The sequence below is a fragment of the Uranotaenia lowii genome, chromosome 2, assembly GCF_029784155.1.
Source record: "Uranotaenia lowii strain MFRU-FL chromosome 2, ASM2978415v1, whole genome shotgun sequence".
NCBI lineage: Eukaryota > Metazoa > Arthropoda > Insecta > Diptera > Culicidae > Uranotaenia > Uranotaenia lowii.
Window position 1 is genome coordinate 3289536 of NC_073692.1, and position 19447 is coordinate 3308982.

General features: G+C 36.6%; 1 protein-coding gene across 1 annotated transcript; it reads left to right on the forward strand.

Annotated features, from left to right (window-relative positions):
• The first annotated feature begins 8657 nt into the window (after positions 1 to 8657).
• LOC129747474 (uncharacterized) lies at positions 8658 to 13822 on the forward strand. The gene is made up of 4 exons (XM_055741716.1): positions 8658 to 8870; positions 9017 to 9234; positions 10160 to 10437; positions 13554 to 13822. Exons 2-4 carry the CDS (start codon positions 9091 to 9093, stop codon positions 13672 to 13674), a joined length of 543 nt encoding a protein of 180 aa, XP_055597691.1. The 5' UTR covers positions 8658 to 8870; positions 9017 to 9090; the 3' UTR covers positions 13675 to 13822.
• The last annotated feature ends 5625 nt before the right edge of the window (positions 13823 to 19447 follow it).

Here is a 19447-nt window from a genome sequence, read left to right on the forward strand (position 1 = left end):
ACGAAATCAAGCACGCAAATTGTATAGCTTCTAATGATATGGCAACCCGTCATTAGTTTCAATATTTCCGAATCTTTCTGACAATTCAATAATAACTTCCGATTTTATTCGTAACAGTGGGCATGAGTCCACCTTACGACTCAGATTTCAAATATTAAATGAGATGAGGAATTCCAATCACAATAAAAAAGGGAAATGGTTTAAAGCGATGATTTTTTTTTATTTATTAGTCGAGAAGACTGTTTAATCCCTCCAGTGGAAAAATGATATCACTCAATCAAGTTGGTGTGAAGTATTATTTGCATTCTGAAAACAGCTTTCCGAACACAGATTTCATAATGGAATGTTTAATGCATCAGATCCAATCCAGATCCACTTATTGTTGAGGTTCCGTACCCAGCAGGTCTCAAAGTCAATGTCGAAAAGACCAAGTCGATGGAGATCAACACAGCAAATCCCTCCAGTTTCATGGTAGCTGGGCAACAAGTTGAGAATCTGGAGTGCTTCCAGTATCTTGGTAGCCAGATAACGCCTGATGGTGGTACCAGCAAAGACATCGAAACCCGGATCAGAAAGGCCCGATTTGCGTTTGCGAGTCTCCGAAACATCTGGCGGTCACGCCAGATCTCTCTACGAACAAAAATCCGAATCTTCAACTCAAACGTCAAATCCGTATTGCTGTACGGGTGCGAAACTTGGTGCACATATGCGGTGACGACGCGAAAACTGCAAGTGTTTGTAAACCGCTGCCTGCGGAATATCATCCGCGCTTGGTGGCCTGGCAACTGGATCTCAAATGAGGAACTACATCGCCGGTGTCATCAAAGGCCGCTAGAAATCGAGATTCGAGAACGTAAGTGGAGATGGATTGGGCACACGCTGCGAAAAGATGAAAACGAGATTTGCAGAGAGGCGCTAGATTGGAATCCAGAAGGTCATCGAAGAAGAGGCAGACCCAGAAACTCGTGGCGGCGAAGCCTAGCTGATGAAATCCGAACTGTCGACGAGAATCTTGACTGGGACCAGGTGAAGACGCTGGCTCCGGATCGTCAACAGTGGAGGTCTTTTACCACGGCCCTATGCACCGGAAGATCGGCGCAGGATCATTAAGTAATGCCGTTTTCGTTTTCTCCACTGGCGCGAGGCGAAACTTTTTCTGAATAAACAAACAGAATCGTTACCCGGAACGATGCAAATATATGGTTGCTATACTCACACTTATGTTTACCCCCAACACTGACAACTTTTACGGGGTGCAACTGCCTGCTTGAGGTTCAAATCTCGGGCAAAACTAGTGGACTTTTGAATTAATAAACGAACACAATAACAGCAGCTAGGGCAAAACTCGTGGGTAACTAGGTTGCCACTGCCAATAAACGAAAACACTATAAGTAAGTACCGGCAAACACACATCCCCAAAGTTTACAACCGGTCCCCAACTTTTTAATGCGAGAACTTTCAAAACGTCAATTTGGATAAACATTGGCTACTTGATGTTGTACTACAGAACAGGTTGTGATATTAAATACACAATACGACATGTTCGCATTGTGTACACACTAAGATTGCAAATTACCCCCTCGGGATAATGACTCTTCGAACCACAGGGAAATGACTGACATTAAACGAAGTTCGTATGGGAATCATCCCGAATCCCAGGATGCTTCATTTCTCCTGAAATTCTGGACAACATTCGCACGGATGCACAGATACTCCAACAATTGTCCTGTATAACGGGGAAACATCAGCTGTCAACCATTTTCTGTCGCGCTTTTTTATAGTTTATCTTTTTCTATCCTATGCGTGTTGCTTCGTATACTTTCCCGCTCGTGCGACTAATCAATAGTCGATCATTGAGAATCGCGGGAGCTGCTATAAGCCAGGCGGAAGGTGTAATTCGTTCCTAAGGATCCAAGAATTCCCAACCAGTTCGAGGTATTGGCCGGTCGCAGCATTCAACGCCCAACCGGGTTGAGGGAGCAGAACACCAAGGTCAAGATTCCCTAAAACCTGATGGCTGAACATCAAAAGAACCACTGGAATCAGCAGTATTATCGTGTGGTTGTGAAGCAGGTAATTTTTTTTTAAATAATATAAGCCGACTGAAATTTTCAGGAAAAATAGCAGTCAAGCAAAAACAACATCAGGACCAGCAGCGAAGTGATAATTTTTAAATTCATCTTATCAATAAAATTTAATGTTTTTGAATAAAAAAGAGTTATTATTTTTAAGAAGAAATCCTTCATTTTCATTTAAATATAGAAAGGAAACCGCCTCGAGCCTACAGGAAAGTTTCTCAGCTTACTGCAAATTACAGGAGAAAATCGTTTCGAACCTACAGATGAGTTTGACAGTTGTTTTCCTGAGCTATTTTTCTGTCCTGAAATCGTCCTGTAATTTCAGCTGTTGAAAATACAGGACAAAATCGTTCCGACCACAGGAGAAAAGATTAAGTGTGTACATCGGTTTGATGTGATGTAATATAACAACGAATATAACAAATAATACATAGAACGTGTTACATCTCCTCAAATTACATCGGCCATCGTTACATTATTTTTTGCTGTGAAGTTTCCAGAAGGTGAAAATTTATTAGCGAAAACTTGAAAAACTTGCTTGTGTATTTTGTTTGTAAATCTTGAAAAAAAGAATTATCTAGACCCTCCGATCGATTTTTTTCCTGAATAGTGTGTTCGATAGGGGAGAGTCTCTTTCATACTGTGGCAAATTTTCAGAGATGTCGTTTTTTCTTCTTGAAACTGTTCTAAAAAGACATCGTGAGATGTTCGCTACAAATCCGGTAGAAGTTGGAGAACGGTTGTTATGGACTGAGTTATTTGTAGGTAGGAGTGTTTGTATTAAATTGTAACTTTAGAAAATCGGTCCTAAACCTAAAAGGTGAGCTACATTTTTATAATAAAACCTTCAGTAATAAAATATGGAATTAGCTTTCATCGATGGTTTAAATCTTTGCATTTGTTTTGTTTGAGCATAAAATAAGTTTTTTTTCCTCCAATTTCTTAAAGAAAGCTTATTCTATGCTTAAATCGAACAAGACCAATCTTCTTGAATGTTCAAAGATTTTAAACCATCGTTGAATATAAACTTTAATCAAACTGATGATTTTTATTTAAAATTTGGCTTTTAAAAAAACTGCAATATTAACACATTGCGGACCAACTACGAGATATTTCGTTTTTTTCAATTTACGTGAGTGCGCTTCACTGATAAGCATAACTCAAATGTTAACATTTCATAAAGAAACTTTATTCTACATAGTTATGTTACTTTCGATTACGCAAAGATACTAAATTAGAAGAATTTGGTTCAGTCGTTTCTGAGATAGAGAATGCCAAATTTTGGGGTTTTCGGTCTTAGATTTCTTCACGGTCCTTAATGTTTTAATAATGTTAAACAATACATCGAGAAAATATACAATTTATATTTGTGATTTTCAACAGAATTGTGTGTACAATCAATGTGTGAATAAAAATTTTAATCTGGAAATTGAATTGACAAGCAAATTTTTAAGTTCATGACCTCTTGAATTCCTCAACAATTTTACGTTGATTTTTAAACTTTTTTTTTTTCTAAATTTTGAATCTGCATCCTCAATCTAAATTCTGAACCTGAATTCAAAAATTGAATATTAAATGATTAATCTTAATCTGAGTTTTCAATTTTGGATCGCTATTTTGAAGCTTTACATGTTTCAATTTTGTGTAAAAAATAAGTTCAAGAACTTCAAATTTGAGTACAAAACAAATTTTTACTTTTTTTTAATTTTCAAAAATCATGATTCAAATTTGATAAGAAATGCAAAACCAAATTAAACCAGGATTTGAAAGCAGCTTTTCCATATTTTCACAATATTTTACATATTTTCACAATATACTTATTTCGATATCATTGTTTTATGAAATAATCTGAGATACTAGAAAAATGATGATAAAAAGATAATCCTTGAAAGGTTATATCTGGTAGTTTAAAATTGTCACTTTATAAACTCTTTAAAGAATTTCTCGTTATAAATGTAATTTTACAAATGAAAACAATACACCTCTTTTTGGAAGAAAATTGGAGAAATCAATCTTAAATTAATCTACAATATTTTTCCTGAGCTTCTTAATATCAGTGCTAGGATCACAACTAAATGATTCTCATTTTGCAACTATACGTTTGAAAAAACGTATGAACATTAGATATAAAAGTTTGTTAAAATCACTGGCTTACATAATTAAAAAAAGTCGTGAACTTCATAACCTGAATGAAGAAAAAGAAAAGAATTTTGGGATGCATTCTGTAAAAACAGGCACTTGTAAAAGTAAACCAAGAAATTTCAAATTGAAGATTATTTGAAAGTTATGTTATGAATTATTAAATTCAAACCCTTCATTTTGAAGTTAATATTTTTCAATGATTCCTGTGTGTTCGTTTAAAAAATCATGTTTTAAATTTTAAAAAGAAATAGGAAAACTGCTAATTACATGAATCCGTACATATATATAGTTTATGTAAACCTTCTATGTAAGCGAATAAAATAAAATCTGCATGTAGGCAATAAACATAAATAGAAAAAAAAATTCAAGCATTTCAGTCTAATAACCGTATTCACACCATATTTGACTTTTACAAATTTGTCATTCCATTAAAATTCGAAAGAATATAAAAAAAGCATGAAATTTACGAAAATATAAGATTGTTAACAATTTGCTCGTGTAAATTTAGGAATTTGAGGGCAAATTTGTGGCAATTTGAAATGTATAGTAGGTCAAATTCGAACTCAACACTCTGAGTAACAGAACCAAATGTTGCGTTGAAATTTGGTTCAGGCAATTGCAAATTACAGCTGTTTTTGGCGGACCGACTTTTTTCTACCTTAAGCCTTCTAGGTGATTAATAATCTTTGTTTATTTAACAAACACTCCCCCAGAGTAAGAAATTTTGAAAATTCAAAAGTACATCTCCTACAAAAAGTTTCGAGTTTTTATAGAAATTCCAGTGTTTGCGAGTATTTTTATCGGTTTTTTGACATTTGGATTACCCTGATTAACGAGCCTATAGTAAACGTAAACAAAGAGACGAAATGTCACGATTGGAATTTTTGATTTTCTGTCAGTGTCATTCCAATCGAGCAAAACCAAGCAGTCTTGAAGGCAGACCTACAGCAGGGTTGCAAGCTCATAATTTCAAAAGGGATCAGATTGCGCCTCTTTGTTTACTATAGTTTCTTTAACCCTGATCACCACCCTTCTTCCTCCCATGGAAGGCTTTGCCGGCGTTTTTTTTTTCAATTTGCTGCAAGTGGCTTGATGATGAAGGACAATTGTAATTCATTAGTTGAGCGTGGTGAAGCTAGGGACACATAGAATTGCATCAAATAAGCCAATAATCTGCATCACATTCTTCTTCTTCAGAATTTGATTTACATAAGTAACGTTAGCTGTGAGTGGCGCTCAGATGTTTAAAAGACGTTTTAATTTTTGAAATAAATGTTTCAAACACGTCTCAAGATGTAGGGGAAGTCGGATAAGACGGACACAGCGGGTAAAACGGACACTTTCAGTATTTCGGAAATAACAATGTTTGGAAAAAATCTATTGAAGGGAATATGTTTTTCTGGGTGCATTAAGGGGGGGGTAGGGTCTAACGGGTATACAAAAACACCATTTTCACGATTTTTTTTCTAGAGCTATCGTTCAAACAAATGTATTCAAATTTTTTGCATTATACAAAGCATTGTTAAAAGAACATTTAGTAATTTTTTCGTAGAAAAATATTGAAAAATGAGCCGGTGACGGAGCATTTTCGAGGATGCCTTTTAGAAAACAGGATTTGCGGTGGACACTATATCTCAGCACAGAATCATCTGAAGTCAAAAAATCAGAGCAAAATATTTTTAATTGATGTTTTTCTGGACCCCAACGTTTTTATTTAACTTAAAAATATTTTTAAGAAATTTTTGTGGCTGTTTGAAGTAAAAACTACGATTTTTCACTTAAAAATCCGCCATTTTTCACCTCTAAAATCTCCCCAAAGTAAAAAAATCAAAAAAGAAAAACGTTGGGGTCTGGTATTTTATATGTAGAAAATATATTCCAAATTTGAAAAGAATCGGATAAGTAGTTTTCAAATGACGATGTCCACGGACTTTAAAAATGTGCTTTCGAAAAAAACGCGTTTGAAGTTTTTGCTCTTGCTTTCTTGCAGTATTAGATAGGAGGAGATAAAGGCCTATAACTTCTACAGTTTTGCTTCAATTGACTTGAAAATTTGACACAACATTCTTGAAATGTTTTGCTATAAGAAAATAAAAAAATAAAAAAATCGATTTTTTGAAAGTGTTAGACCCTACCCCCCCCCCCCCCCCCCCTTAACACTTTCGAGACCCTTTGTTGATTTGCAGTGCGCAAGGTAATAGTAAAAAAACAAACAAAAACTTTCAGGCTGCACCAATCGATGTAATTTTCTCTACTCAGAAAATAGTCTATAACTCGTAACATTACCGGAATTTTCCAACGTTTTCAACGGTGGGATCTTTATTAGGATTGTCATTGACCATCTGGAGTAAAACCATCGAATTTTGGTCGACGGGCTTGAGCAACAAACGTCTTGAAAAATGAGTTACTAGGTCGGGTAAGACGGACACTTCTAGGTCGGGTAAAACGGACTTAAGATATTTCAAGTTTTTATCCGTTTGATCCTCCATATGCTTTTAGAAGACCTTAGGCAAGTGCAATCGTCTGTCAAAAAGTACTCAGTATCTCGTGGTATCTGAGTATGGAGATACCGTATCTCCAACAGGCCATAAAAACTGCTCAAAGTTTATCCCTAGTGAAGATAGCCCTATTAAAAACGGAATTACGAAAACCACACTATTCTGCAACAGGATTCGGACTAGTTGGTTCCATTTTGGTTTTAAAACATTCTCAAATGTCCATTGTACAAAAATATGTAGTACTAGTAAAGCATTTTTTTCCGCAATTTCTACCTTTTCTGCGCAGTGTCTGTTTAACGACCATTTTGAAAAACTGTAATTTGCAAGCATGTTTTAGATTGCTATAAAAGCAATCTTAATGAAAGAAATTTACTAATGCCAATAGTTTATGTGATAGCAAACAACCTAAAATACCCATAAGACTGAAAACTGCGATAAAAAAGGCAATAACTGATTTTGTATTGCGATTCCACCTTAGGGTGTCCGTCCTACCCGCCTTTCCCCTACGATTTTAATATGATTTTATTTATCTTTTTTTTCAAAATACAATATGGAACTATATCCGTCGTAATGTAACTAATTCGTTATTAGTTTAATGTTTACATCTTTATTCACGCAAATGACGTAAACGACGTAACGAAATAGCCGAGTCATAAATTTACACATTTACGAATTCGATTTGATTAATACTCCTGAACGAATTGATTTCGAATTGATAAATTTTTTGTGTGTATTCAATCGTTATGTACCACTTACCGATTTGCATCTTCCATAGATTGTCAGTCAAATTTAGTACCTATCTATAAGTTGAATTATTCTGTCAATCTTTCTTTTCTTTCTTCTCCAGAACATTGCGGCGAAAAGTTTGGCGGATCACCTGCCCGCCAGGTTTCAATTTTCTCTAAGATTTTTTTTTTTAAATTTCACCCGGATAACGGGTTCACAATTTTGCGCACGATTTGACCATCGTTTCTTACTTATTTTATCGGTGTATGACTTTTTCATCATCGAGACACGATGTTTGGCCTTTTTTTGTTTGCTGAGCGAATTATTTAAAAATTAACTTGCTTTACCACTTCTCCAATTGAAAGGTTCGGATTGTTAAATAAACTTCTGACTTCCGAATTAATCATTCTTACTTTTATTCAAATTTTTGATCACTATTAGATCCTCTAGAGCTCCTAGAACGATGTACCACCACCACCAGCTGTTTTGGGGTTTCTCAATAAGATGTTCCTCGATAGTTCAAGGTCCGTCTCAATAGTTTTCAATGAATTGATTCCTAAGAGGCGATCTCGGAAACAAATTGACAGATCGTAACAAAAATTAGCACATGTAAACATTACATGACAAGGTAGTATCATTGAAAATTCCTTCAATTTAATCCATCCATTACCGAAGAAAAGTGTTAATTTTTTCCGAATAAAAACCGTCAACTAGGGTATCATGCAATACTTTTAAATTCAGCTCGGTCTCAATGGCTTCTAAAATATTCATATAAGTACGCAGATATTTAAACCGTTTATGCATTAAATTTTTAATGTTTAAAGTTGATGTATGCATTGACGTCGTCAGATAAACTATAAGCAAAAATTGTAAAAAATGTAAAAAGTGGCTTTTCGCCTCCATACGAGAGAATCACCTTCTGCAATCAGACTTTGCCAATTCAGGAAAAGGTTAAAAACCTCATAATGGTAATCCATATTTCATCGAAAAACAATGCCAACGTTATTGTCTCTTAAGTATGCTTTAGGTACTTTAAAATCGATGCGTATATTTCAGTCAGGTCTTTCAATTACGATTCGATTTAAGATGGCCCAAGCAGTTATTGTTCCAATCTTCTAATATGGAGATGTCATCTACCTACTTCCCTGGTCTATCAGTCAAAGTTTTGAAGTGTCGTACATCCCATAAATTCAAGTCTCAAGCTTTGACTCAATTTATATGCCTAAACCACGCATAAGCTGAAGGTGCTCGAAATGCCCTTATTTTCCCTAAATATTCCAAATTCTGAAAAAAAAAAAACTATGAATCAGAAACTGGCAGATAGTTTGTAGTTGCTCTCAAACACTCATACTTTGAATTTCGTTGCAGATTATTTATGATTTCACCACTGAAGGCAAATACGCTTTGAAAGAGTTGAAAAGCACAGGTAAGTGAACCATATTAAAATGTTTGGAACATTTTGTATTACTTAGATATAGTATCAAGAGTATTGAACCATATTGTATTGTAACTATTGTTGTATTTATAGAGAAACCTCCTAACGAATTTTCTAACATGCTTACATTGTTTCAGATGCTAAAAGACTGGCTTCCCAACATTCCGCAAAAGTTTTGCGGGAAGGTACTTGTTTTATTCCTAAACCAAAGATGATAATGGCATCGAATGATCCATCCAAACTATATACTCCTCATTGCACTATACTGCATCGATGCGGAGATGATGTGGGATGCTGTTTACCGACACAGACGTGTGTTTCGTCAAAAAATTCCACTGTTGAATTGTTCTTTTTTGTAAGTATCGACGTACTTTTTAAACAGTCTTCTTTAAGAAAAAAAATGAATGTATGACGGCAATATGTTTCTTAACTTATCAAGGGTCTTATAAAGCATTTTGAAATGATTGTAAGAAAAAATAAAATTTTTGTTTATAACATTTTTATTCCAGGTGAAGTGCTATTTAAATCGCGTCATTTCCTCTGAAACCAAATAATTACTAGTTTTTGCTTAGGTTGTGTTCTTACATTTTTATCATATCATAAGAAGAAGTTTCGAAAAAGAATCAACATAAAGTTTCAACTGCTTGGAGAATTTCACGTTCGGGTTAGAAAATCGGAATCTACAGTTGAAACATTATAGGAAGATCAATAAACTTGAACAACTGGGAGTACATTTGAATACTTTTTATGCTTCATATGAAATATAAGTAGTTTTCAAATATTGTTGAAATCTTATTCCTCAATCGATTTTTACAAAATTTGTAACGCTTATAACGTGACTCAAATATGATTGTGAAAATATTCAGCTACAATAATTAATTTTAATGGTATTGAAAATCGATGAAATAAAAAAAAAACATGGTTGAAGTTAGAAGCTAAATGTTGCACATATGGTATTTTTTTAATTCCTAAAGATCATGGCTACCAAGAATGTAAAAAAGTGGTATAAAAACCGTACTTCCGCTGTTCCAGTCACAGTAGAAAAAATTTGAAGAATGAGAGGAGAGTACATCTAAAGATGAAATACGAAACACAGATTTTTTGACGCTTTCGCTGTTTCTCAAAATTTCGATTTAACTTAAAACGTCGAGGGTACAAAAGTTTGTAAGGTGTTGCGGTGTTGCTAGGATAAAAAAATGGAAAATAATGGCTACCACAATGCATATTTACATATCATGACATAAAATTTTATGGGTACACAACATAAATTTTTATTCCAGGTGGATTCCGTCGGAAGCCGGAGGCGATCAATTGAAAGACTGAGTTTCATAAATCACACTGAATGTACATGTATGACTCGGAAAGAGTTCGAAGATTGGAAGCCGTTACCCATCTCTGGAACATCTGGAACGCTGTCCAGCATAGCATGCAACTGCCCTTCGCTATTTCAAAGGGTTATTGACAACGACAACCGCTGCCAATGTGATTGCTCGTCAAGTGACACGCAATGTGACCAATTCAAACGAGGCCTGGAACACTTTTCAATGGAAAGCAGGAAGTAAGTTATGCTTGTATGTTCATTGTTCGTGTATATTGAAGTGATTTTTTTAAAAGGATTTTAACCATCATGATTTATTCATTGATTTATTCATTGATTTATTCATACATTTTTTAAAGTTATGTGAATGAATATTTTTCGAAAATTAAATAATTTAGTTGTTGCAAACTTGTTATCAAAAAAAGACAAATAATCGAGTTAATCTTCAATTTTATTGCTCATAATAAAATTGTAGAACTGTGACTTGTTCTACAAAGTTGTGTATTTGGCTTAGAAAAACAACATTGAAGAAAAAACTAAAAGCCCTGATCGGCTCAACAAAAAAGTGAGCGTTTTTATCTCGATATAAGTGGTCTTTCTGAATTTATATTTTATTTCAATATGCGCTCCTCGTAAAATTGAAGAATTTTGCGTGCGATCATGTGGCCACAGGATTTGTGAAGATAGAAGCTATCAAGAAACAAGATGAACTGGAAGATGTCTCGACCAAACTTCTGGATTCCCGTTTAAGACCCGGAACATTCTTGTGAACGTTGCACGTGCACCTCGATGAAAGCTTTCCGAATATTTCTTCCCCGACATTTCTAAAAGGAGCGGTCGTGCGATGTACAGCGAGGCCTCGTTTTACCTCATGCGAAAGTTTGTTCGTGGGAATGAAAGTTTTTTAAGCTTCGTGACAGTTATGGGAAAATCTTCGTGACAGTTTTCAATGCGTTGAATTCCGCATGACAGTAGTACACTCAGAAAAATACTATGGGAACATCCATAAATGACTTTTTTGAGTTTTTATACGCCCCCCTCCCCCCTCGTAGCATTTCGTCACAAAGCCATAGACCCCCCCCCTAGATAATAACGTAGATTTTATAACCCCCCCTCCCCATTTTTAAAAATCGGTTTTTAATTTTTACTTTTATGATCAGCCTTTTGCAAGAATAAAAGAGAAGAAGTTATAAATGAAAGTTTAAAAAAGCACATCAATCAGTCAAAAAAAATCAAGCTACCTTTCAACAAACAGGATAGCTAGTAAGTATTCAATCAGTTGCGTCGGTCCAAATTATCTCCATTCGGGATTCCAATGAAATCGTTGGGCAGCTTTCCTCGATCGTCTGTTCGGCTGGAATAATTGCATCTGCGATGTGAGCTGCCTCCACATTAGGCATAACTTTGCACAATTTTGATTTTTTTTTTCGATATTTAATTAAAGCTACGTAGCTTTACTTGGACCCCTACCCGACTGTAGCAGAGATTATCATCCACGCTCGGGCCGAGTTAATTTCGAACGAGCCTACGCTACGTATGAATTTCTTTCTCGCTTAAGGGGGGAGGGGGGGTGATCACCCCGATCACCCTCCTTATCGGACCCCATAGGATAGAAGGTAATCATATCGCCTAACCTGCACCGGCACCACACATCGCGTTTCGCCTCGGTCGTATGCTCCTGCTCGATGGCTCGTTCGATCTATTCGAACCGAGCAGCAGCGTATAAGGCCGGGCATGGGCACGGTATGGGCACGATAGTCAACCGTGACGTGACAGTCCTGCCCAAAACTGTCACGCGCTGCAGCCGACAGTTAGATGAAATTATTTTAGAAACAGGAGGCCTGAAGGGATGAAAACCGAACTGTCGGTTGGGTTCGCTACAGCTTAAAGCACACATTTTCGGCAGCGCAAGCTTTGAGTCGATTGTTCAGATACAGCCTGCGTTCCCGCACGTGTGTGATGTAGCCGAAGCGTTTCGATTCGTTACCGACGGTACAGCAGCAACCGAGTGGTAAGGAAAACCGAGACAGTTTGTTCGACAAGAAAAAGGCTGTCATAGCAAAGCTGTACTTTTCGGAAGCCTGGTTACGCATATTGGCCCTACACTAGAGTGCCTTAAATGACCCGACTTTTGAAAAAGTTATGTGCTGCAGGCTAAAATTAATCCTAGGCCTAGTGCAAGATCTCATGCCAAATTTGGGCCAGATCGGACGACGGGAAGGGTTCGCTCAACGAGCCTGAAGTTTGTATGGGATTTTGAGACATTTTGTTCGGGAGAAACATGAAAATCCAGTTTTTTATCAATAAATTTGGCTCCCTCGGCCGATTTCTTTTGAAAATGGGTTTTCTTAAAGCCTATGAGAAATATTTTATCAGAATTGCAAATAGTTTTGAGTTAAAATAAATAAGTTATTAGGCTTCAACTTGTTTAAGGGTGATATTCATCACGGTTTATGCTGCGACGAAATGTTCGAACGCCCCGACTCATTAACAATGATGAATACCACCCTTATACAAGTTAGCCCATTTTTGAAGCCTAATAACTTTTTTATCTTAATTCGAATTAAATTGCAGCCTTCGGATGAAAAAATTGTCATATTTTGGGCTCTAAGAAAACCCGTTTTCAATAGAAATCGGCCGAAGAAAACCAACGTTATTGATGAAAAACTGGTTTTTCATGTTTCTCCCGAACAAAATATTTCAAAATCCCGTACAAACTTCAGGCTCGTTGAGCGACCCCTTTCCGTGGTCCGATCTGGCCCAAATTTGGCATGAGATCTTGCACTAGGCCTAGGATTAATTTTAGCCTGCAGCGCATAACATTTTACAGGTTTTGAATTTCCCATACAAATTTTTGGCAGTCTACCCTACACGAATAGAAAAATTATCCCCTCATTTTGAATAGGCGTATCTTCACGTTCCAACAAAAATGCAACAACAGAAAGTTGATGTGGAATGACCGTTAACTCGATTTGTTAACATTTGACAGTTTCGCCCTTTTAAATGTTACGCTGGATATTATGTGGATTTTTACCAACTTCGTTTTATTTTGCAGCATAGAATGCATATGACTTTTTTTTAAAATTTTCTATTTATAACTCTAATGGAAGAATTTATCAATAAATGTTCCATTTTCATCCCTCTCCCTTTCTGGATTTTTTTTAATGTGCCAAATAGCTGCGACTATTTCGGTTTCTATAACAATAACTAACATGGTTATAAGACATACAGATTAGAAAACCTCAACACAAACAAAAATTGTTAGTAACCGGCCTTAAAACATATAATTTCCTAATACCAAAAAATAATTAATTTCTAGTCGCTTTAATATGTTTGTTTTCTTTTATTTTTTACAGATGTATAAGAGACGGTCGTTGCAATGAACCCAAATGTGAATACGGACATTATAATGTATCAAAAGGCAAATGTCCAACCCGAGAGGACAGATTGACAATAGCGTATAAGAGTTTTCCATAGTATAATTATGTTAGTCAAAAGCCATATAACGTGACATTTGGAAGGAATACAACGTTCCAAATCTAGGGTAGTGTTAGATGATATAGTAGGTTTATTATTGTTGTTTTTTTATTATTTCGTCATATATTTTCCTCATTAAATAACTATAGGCCACGTAAAATTGTCTGATTGAAAAGGAAATTCGTCCATGTACTTTTATATCTTGCAAAGTATAATGAGCTACACTTTTTTTTTCAAACTACTTAGAACTTCATACTTTATCCTTTCCTTCTCAAAATTTTTCATTCAAAAATCGCCAAAGGTGTGAAAGTTCCAAAAAATACAACTCTTGATGAAAAACATTTCTTGATTCATGCAGTACAATTCATGTGAACATAGCACAAATCTAACTTGAACCCCAGACAAAATATTCGATTTTATAAAAAAAAATATTCAATTTTTTTTTTTCGTTTGAAAGCTTTGTAACCGTAGGATGAGAATAAAAAATCTCAAGGAATTGCTTTGCATAGCCTGAGAATTGATTGGTTAATACAACTTTTGTAAAAACATTCCATTAAATTATTAAAAGCTCTAGCAAGCAAAGTCTGCAATTTTTAAGTACTTTTTAATGGATTTAGATTTTTAATTTCGAAATGGTTATAACTTTTTTCATGAAATGCTTAACTGCTTGTCATGTTAGCAAAAAATGAATAGTCAAAACCAAAAAATTAAAGAACTTTCTGGATGATTTAATGTGCAAAAATCTCTTCTTCCTTACAAATTTCCATACAAAATTGAAACACGTTGCGCTAACTTAGGAATCAACCAAATCATCTCAAATTTTACACTGATATTTGGTGGTCCAAAAGGCATCGAAAAATATGTGTGAACAAAAAGTAATTTTTTGCAGCGGTTTAACCTGTATCCATGGTCCAAACAGCCGATTAGTCCCAACTTCCGACCAAAGCAACCGCAACCATGGTCCATTATACCAGTTTCAACTCAGTTTTTTAGAGCTGGTATAAGGATTTATCCAAATCTGATAAAATTTGGATTCAATTCGACGCAGTTCTACACCGTTTTAAAGTTGATAGAACACGAGTGGGGTTGCTTTGGCCCTAAGAGCATCTGTCTCCGTGTTCTATTCTTGGGTCTAATTTATACAAGAATTGAACCTAAGAAATTAGATCCGATCCAATGGAAAACTGGCAACTGCACTCGTGATCCATTAACTGTCAAACGGTTTAGAACTGCGTCAAATAGGATCCAAATCTCAAACTGGTAGGTATGATGGATCACCAGTGCGGTTGCTCGGGTCGGAATTTGAGTCTAAACCGGCTGTTTGGACCACGGATACAGGTGCTCTAAATTATGTAACCTATGGTTGAGTCACTACCCAGCACTGATAAGACTCCCCCAACTCTTGCCTCAGGGTCGGCTTTTCGAATTCAGTACTTCAGAAAACGCTAAATAATTATGTTTCGAGCTTCGCTCGCCCACTTTATTCCCCCTATTTTCTGATATTGGCACTTGTCGACTGATCCGCAATACAATATATATTTACAATTCCGTGTTCCTGGCACTTGGTGACTCCTGGTGGTTCAGCGGAGTCACATAGCGCTGATGGGTGGTATTCGGCACGTTGAAAACTTCGTGGTGGTAAGTCAAGACGCCTTCAAGTAGGAGTCAGCGGGCCGGCCACGGACGAGTGGAAGCTGTTATCGGCGTTTTGGTGAGCAACCTGGGGAACCGATACCGAAGGTAAATAACGGGGTCCTGGTGCTAACAAAAAGGCGACAGGGTTTATTAAAACGGAACTTGGTCTTTGGAGCGGAATACACTTGCCGTAGTATTTGCTCAGAGATGCGACGAAGAATGACCTGTATTGTCAAAGGTTCATGGCTCCCATACCCGACCGTTGACCTTTTATGCCCTTCTTCCGACTTCCCCTCAGCAGCTCAGCATCCATTTTCTGCTGCTACATCCAGCCTTGGACTCAGAAGCCTATCAGATGCTGCCATCTGTTGAAGCGTACCTACATCTCCAGACGTTTATGTTGGTTGGCTGCGTCCGAGGTTTTCTTTCGGGGTTCAAAGCCAGGTCCGCTCCACTCTACACACTTATGCCGTTTTCGTTTTTATCCACTAGTGCGGGGCAAAACTTTTTCTGAATAAACAAACAGAATCGTTACCCGGAACGATGCAAATATATGGTTGCTATACTCACAACTATGTTTACCCCCAACACTGACAACTTTTACGGGGTGCAACCGCCTGCTTGAGGTTCAAATCTCGGGCAAAACTAGTGGACTTCTGAATTAATAAACGAACATAATAACAGCAGCTAGGGCAAGACTCGTGGGTAACTAGGTTGCCACTGCCAATAAACGAAAACACTATTAATCACCAGCACTTCCTTGACATTTACATTTACGCCATAAATCTTGACAATCTTGAAGCCCCTCCTTCTTTTCAGCGGAAAACATTAAAGGGTAAGCTACGTATAAATTTTTGGCATAAGTCGAGAGTTAATCGAGCAAATGAAACCAACTCCGCCGCCTAACGCCACAAGCAAACAGATTCGTGGGAATTTAACAGACCGGTCTACGACGAACCAGATCTTCACATTACGGCAAATCCTCCATAAATACCGTGATCACCGAGTACCTACGCACCATCTAATGATCGACTTCAAAGCCGCATATGACACGATCGACCGTGACAAGCTATGGAAAATCATGAAAGAAAACGAATCAATGTCGACGACATTGATATAATCGGCAGATCATCTGCGACGGTGGAGGAAATCTACCACAAACTGAAACGTGAAGCAGGAAAGATTGGGTTAATGAATAATACGTCCAAGACGAAGTACATGCTGGCCTGCGGATCCGAGACCGACCGAACCTGCTTGTCCAGTAATAACAAGGTCACAATCGACGGCGACGAGCTGGTGATAGTCGAAGACTTGTTCTATCAGACCGCGGGCAATGACACCAGCCGTGAGATCCGGCGGCGAATTATAAGCGGTAGTCGTGCCTACTATGGACACAACAAGCAACTACGGTCGAGAAGACTTAGCCCTCGCACGAAGTGTAACCTGTATATGACGCTCATTAGACCGGTTGTTCTCTACGGGCACGAGACATGGATATTGCTCGAGGAGGACCTGCGTACACTCGGAGTACTCATGTGACGAGTGTTAAGAACCATCTTTGACGGCGTGCAGGAGAACGGAGTGTGGAGGTGAAAGATGAACAACGAGCTTGCGTGACTCTACGGCAAACCCAGTATCCAGAAGGTGGCGAAGGCTGAACGGATACGCTGGGCAGGACAGGATTACTAATTTACTTTATCTAACAAGTACCAATTGGAAGTCTCCGATATCTCTTATTCTTTTACACGTTTATAAAAACATAGTTTAGCATACATCAGTGAACGTAATTTAAACACTATCCTCAGGTTCGGCCTGAAAATCTGAGCTATTATTTTTGTATAAGAAACATGTTTAAAACATTGTAACAGAACTTAAAGCTACAAATTTTTTTGTTTAAGTGACTCAAATGATATACCGTAACAGGGTTTCAAATTCGACTTATTGACGAATTAGGTTTATTTGAAATATTTCAAGTACCAGTCAAGTTCCACTAGAAATTTATAAAAGAACTCTAAGCCATTGGAGATAAAATGTAAATCTTTCGTAATGCAACTTTCAAAACACGATATCTTGCATTGTTCATTTAAAGCTCGGTTTTATTGGAAAAAGTGTTCAATAAGATTGCAATAAAAAGTGAATCCGTACACTTCCTATGAAACCATAGGAGTGTAGAAGAAAAAATCACAATGGCAAGTTTCAAGTTCTATTATGCGTTTTCAAATTTTTCTTTTTATCAAAACCTAGTTTTGATTGTTCAAGTGTATAAAAGAAGTAATTATGTTTAAAAGAAAGTCTATCATAATAAAACTGTAATAACATTAAAAGAAATTTTCGAAAAGCTTTTGAATAATTGGAAACAGATTTTTTAAAAAAGCATTTAGAAAAATAAAGAATAGAAATAATAATCTCAATAATAAAGGAAGACCAAAAACCAGGATGTATAATATTATATCGCACTAGTCAAAAGTGTCTCCAAATCATATCCTACCCCCATTTCCAAATCAAAATTATTTTGCTAGGATGCAGAGGTGACCTCGGTCCTAAAGCATGAGTTATGAATCTTTCAATCCTTTCTCTCTATTTTCCTTCTATCCATTGACTACTAGGACGTGGCCGGCTCCGTTATTGATGTTTAAAGAGAGAGCATCAGTTTTGTTCATTGTGAATGTGTTGTCAATCCCAGACACCATTCATTTGACCTCTGGACAAAATTGATGGCCTCGGTCAATCACGGAGTAGCAACCATTGGCGATGTGGAACTTGTTCTACTGAGCCACACCTGCGATCATGGAATTCGAAATGTTTATACACTATAACAGTGTCTTAATTACAATGAGAATTTTTTTTGCGTTGAATTGAATATTGCTTTGCAACTATTTATGATTCATTTCGAGTTCAATGATTTCAGGTGGATGTGAGTAGTCAATCAAGCTAAGCTAAGCTAAGCTAAGCTAAGCTAAATGAAACCAAATTTGGCATCAAAAGGGTATTTGTGTTAGGAAAATATTTCTATGAATATTAGGTTCTTAACCTTCCATTTAATGGGGAGTTAGGGAGGAGGAATGAGACTTCCTTTTAAGTTTATGCATAACTCAAGAACTAACTACGCAAATAAAACGAAACTTTGCGTGGGATGGTATTTCAATACGAGAAATATTTCTGTGTGTAACAATTGCTTCGTTGGAGTTACAGGATTGGGATTGGGAATCATTTTGGTATGGTTCTATGATAATTTGACATACCATCCTCCTTCCAGTAAGTAGGTACACAGGAAGAGGGAGGTGAGCAAAAAACAGTATTGTAAGCATAAGCTCTCAATATGTGCTAACGAAGCCAAAAAATGGAATAAGCTATGGCATGGAAAGGTATTTGATTACGAAATATGTTTCTACGATTGTTATAGACCCTTATGCCTTACATAAGGGAGAAAAGAAGGTGGCTCAATATACATTTTGTTGTAAAGCTTAAAAACTTATCAACCAATGGAAATATATTTTTTGATATGAGAGGATTTTTGGGTACAAAAAATGGGTATGTTTTCAAGACCACGACCTCATTTCAACAGGGGTGATGCAACTCTATCTGTATCTACCACTTCATAGTAGTTGGCCCGTGAGGAACAAAAATTTGATATGTGATGATAATGATTCTAAATAAATTCCACCCGCTTATTTTTACCATTTTACATTTCATCTAACCTTCTATCCATATATAAAAATTTCATAATTTTTAGATGTCCCTACAAATAGGACATCACTTTTCACCGATAAGCGTGAGTATTCGAGCGACAAGTGTTAAGAACCATCTTTGGCGGCGTGCAAAGTAGATAAGTTGACTGGATCTGTTGAAAACGTGCCCCGCAAACCTCTAAACAATATACCGCTGATGTGCAAATCGCGGACAGAGATACAACCTATTCATTCGTTTCTTTATCAATTGTCTTTGTAAGATAATTTCGCACAGATTTATTAAGCTAAAAATTGTCGTAACATGGTTTTGTAAACTTGTTTTGAAAGGTCAAGAATGCTGGCACACTCACGAAAGTAACGATTACACGTATCTATTGGCTTGAAGTATACATACGTTGTTCGGAAAGTGGGAATCCAAAGGAGCTGTTGACTTTGAAGTGGGCGTATAG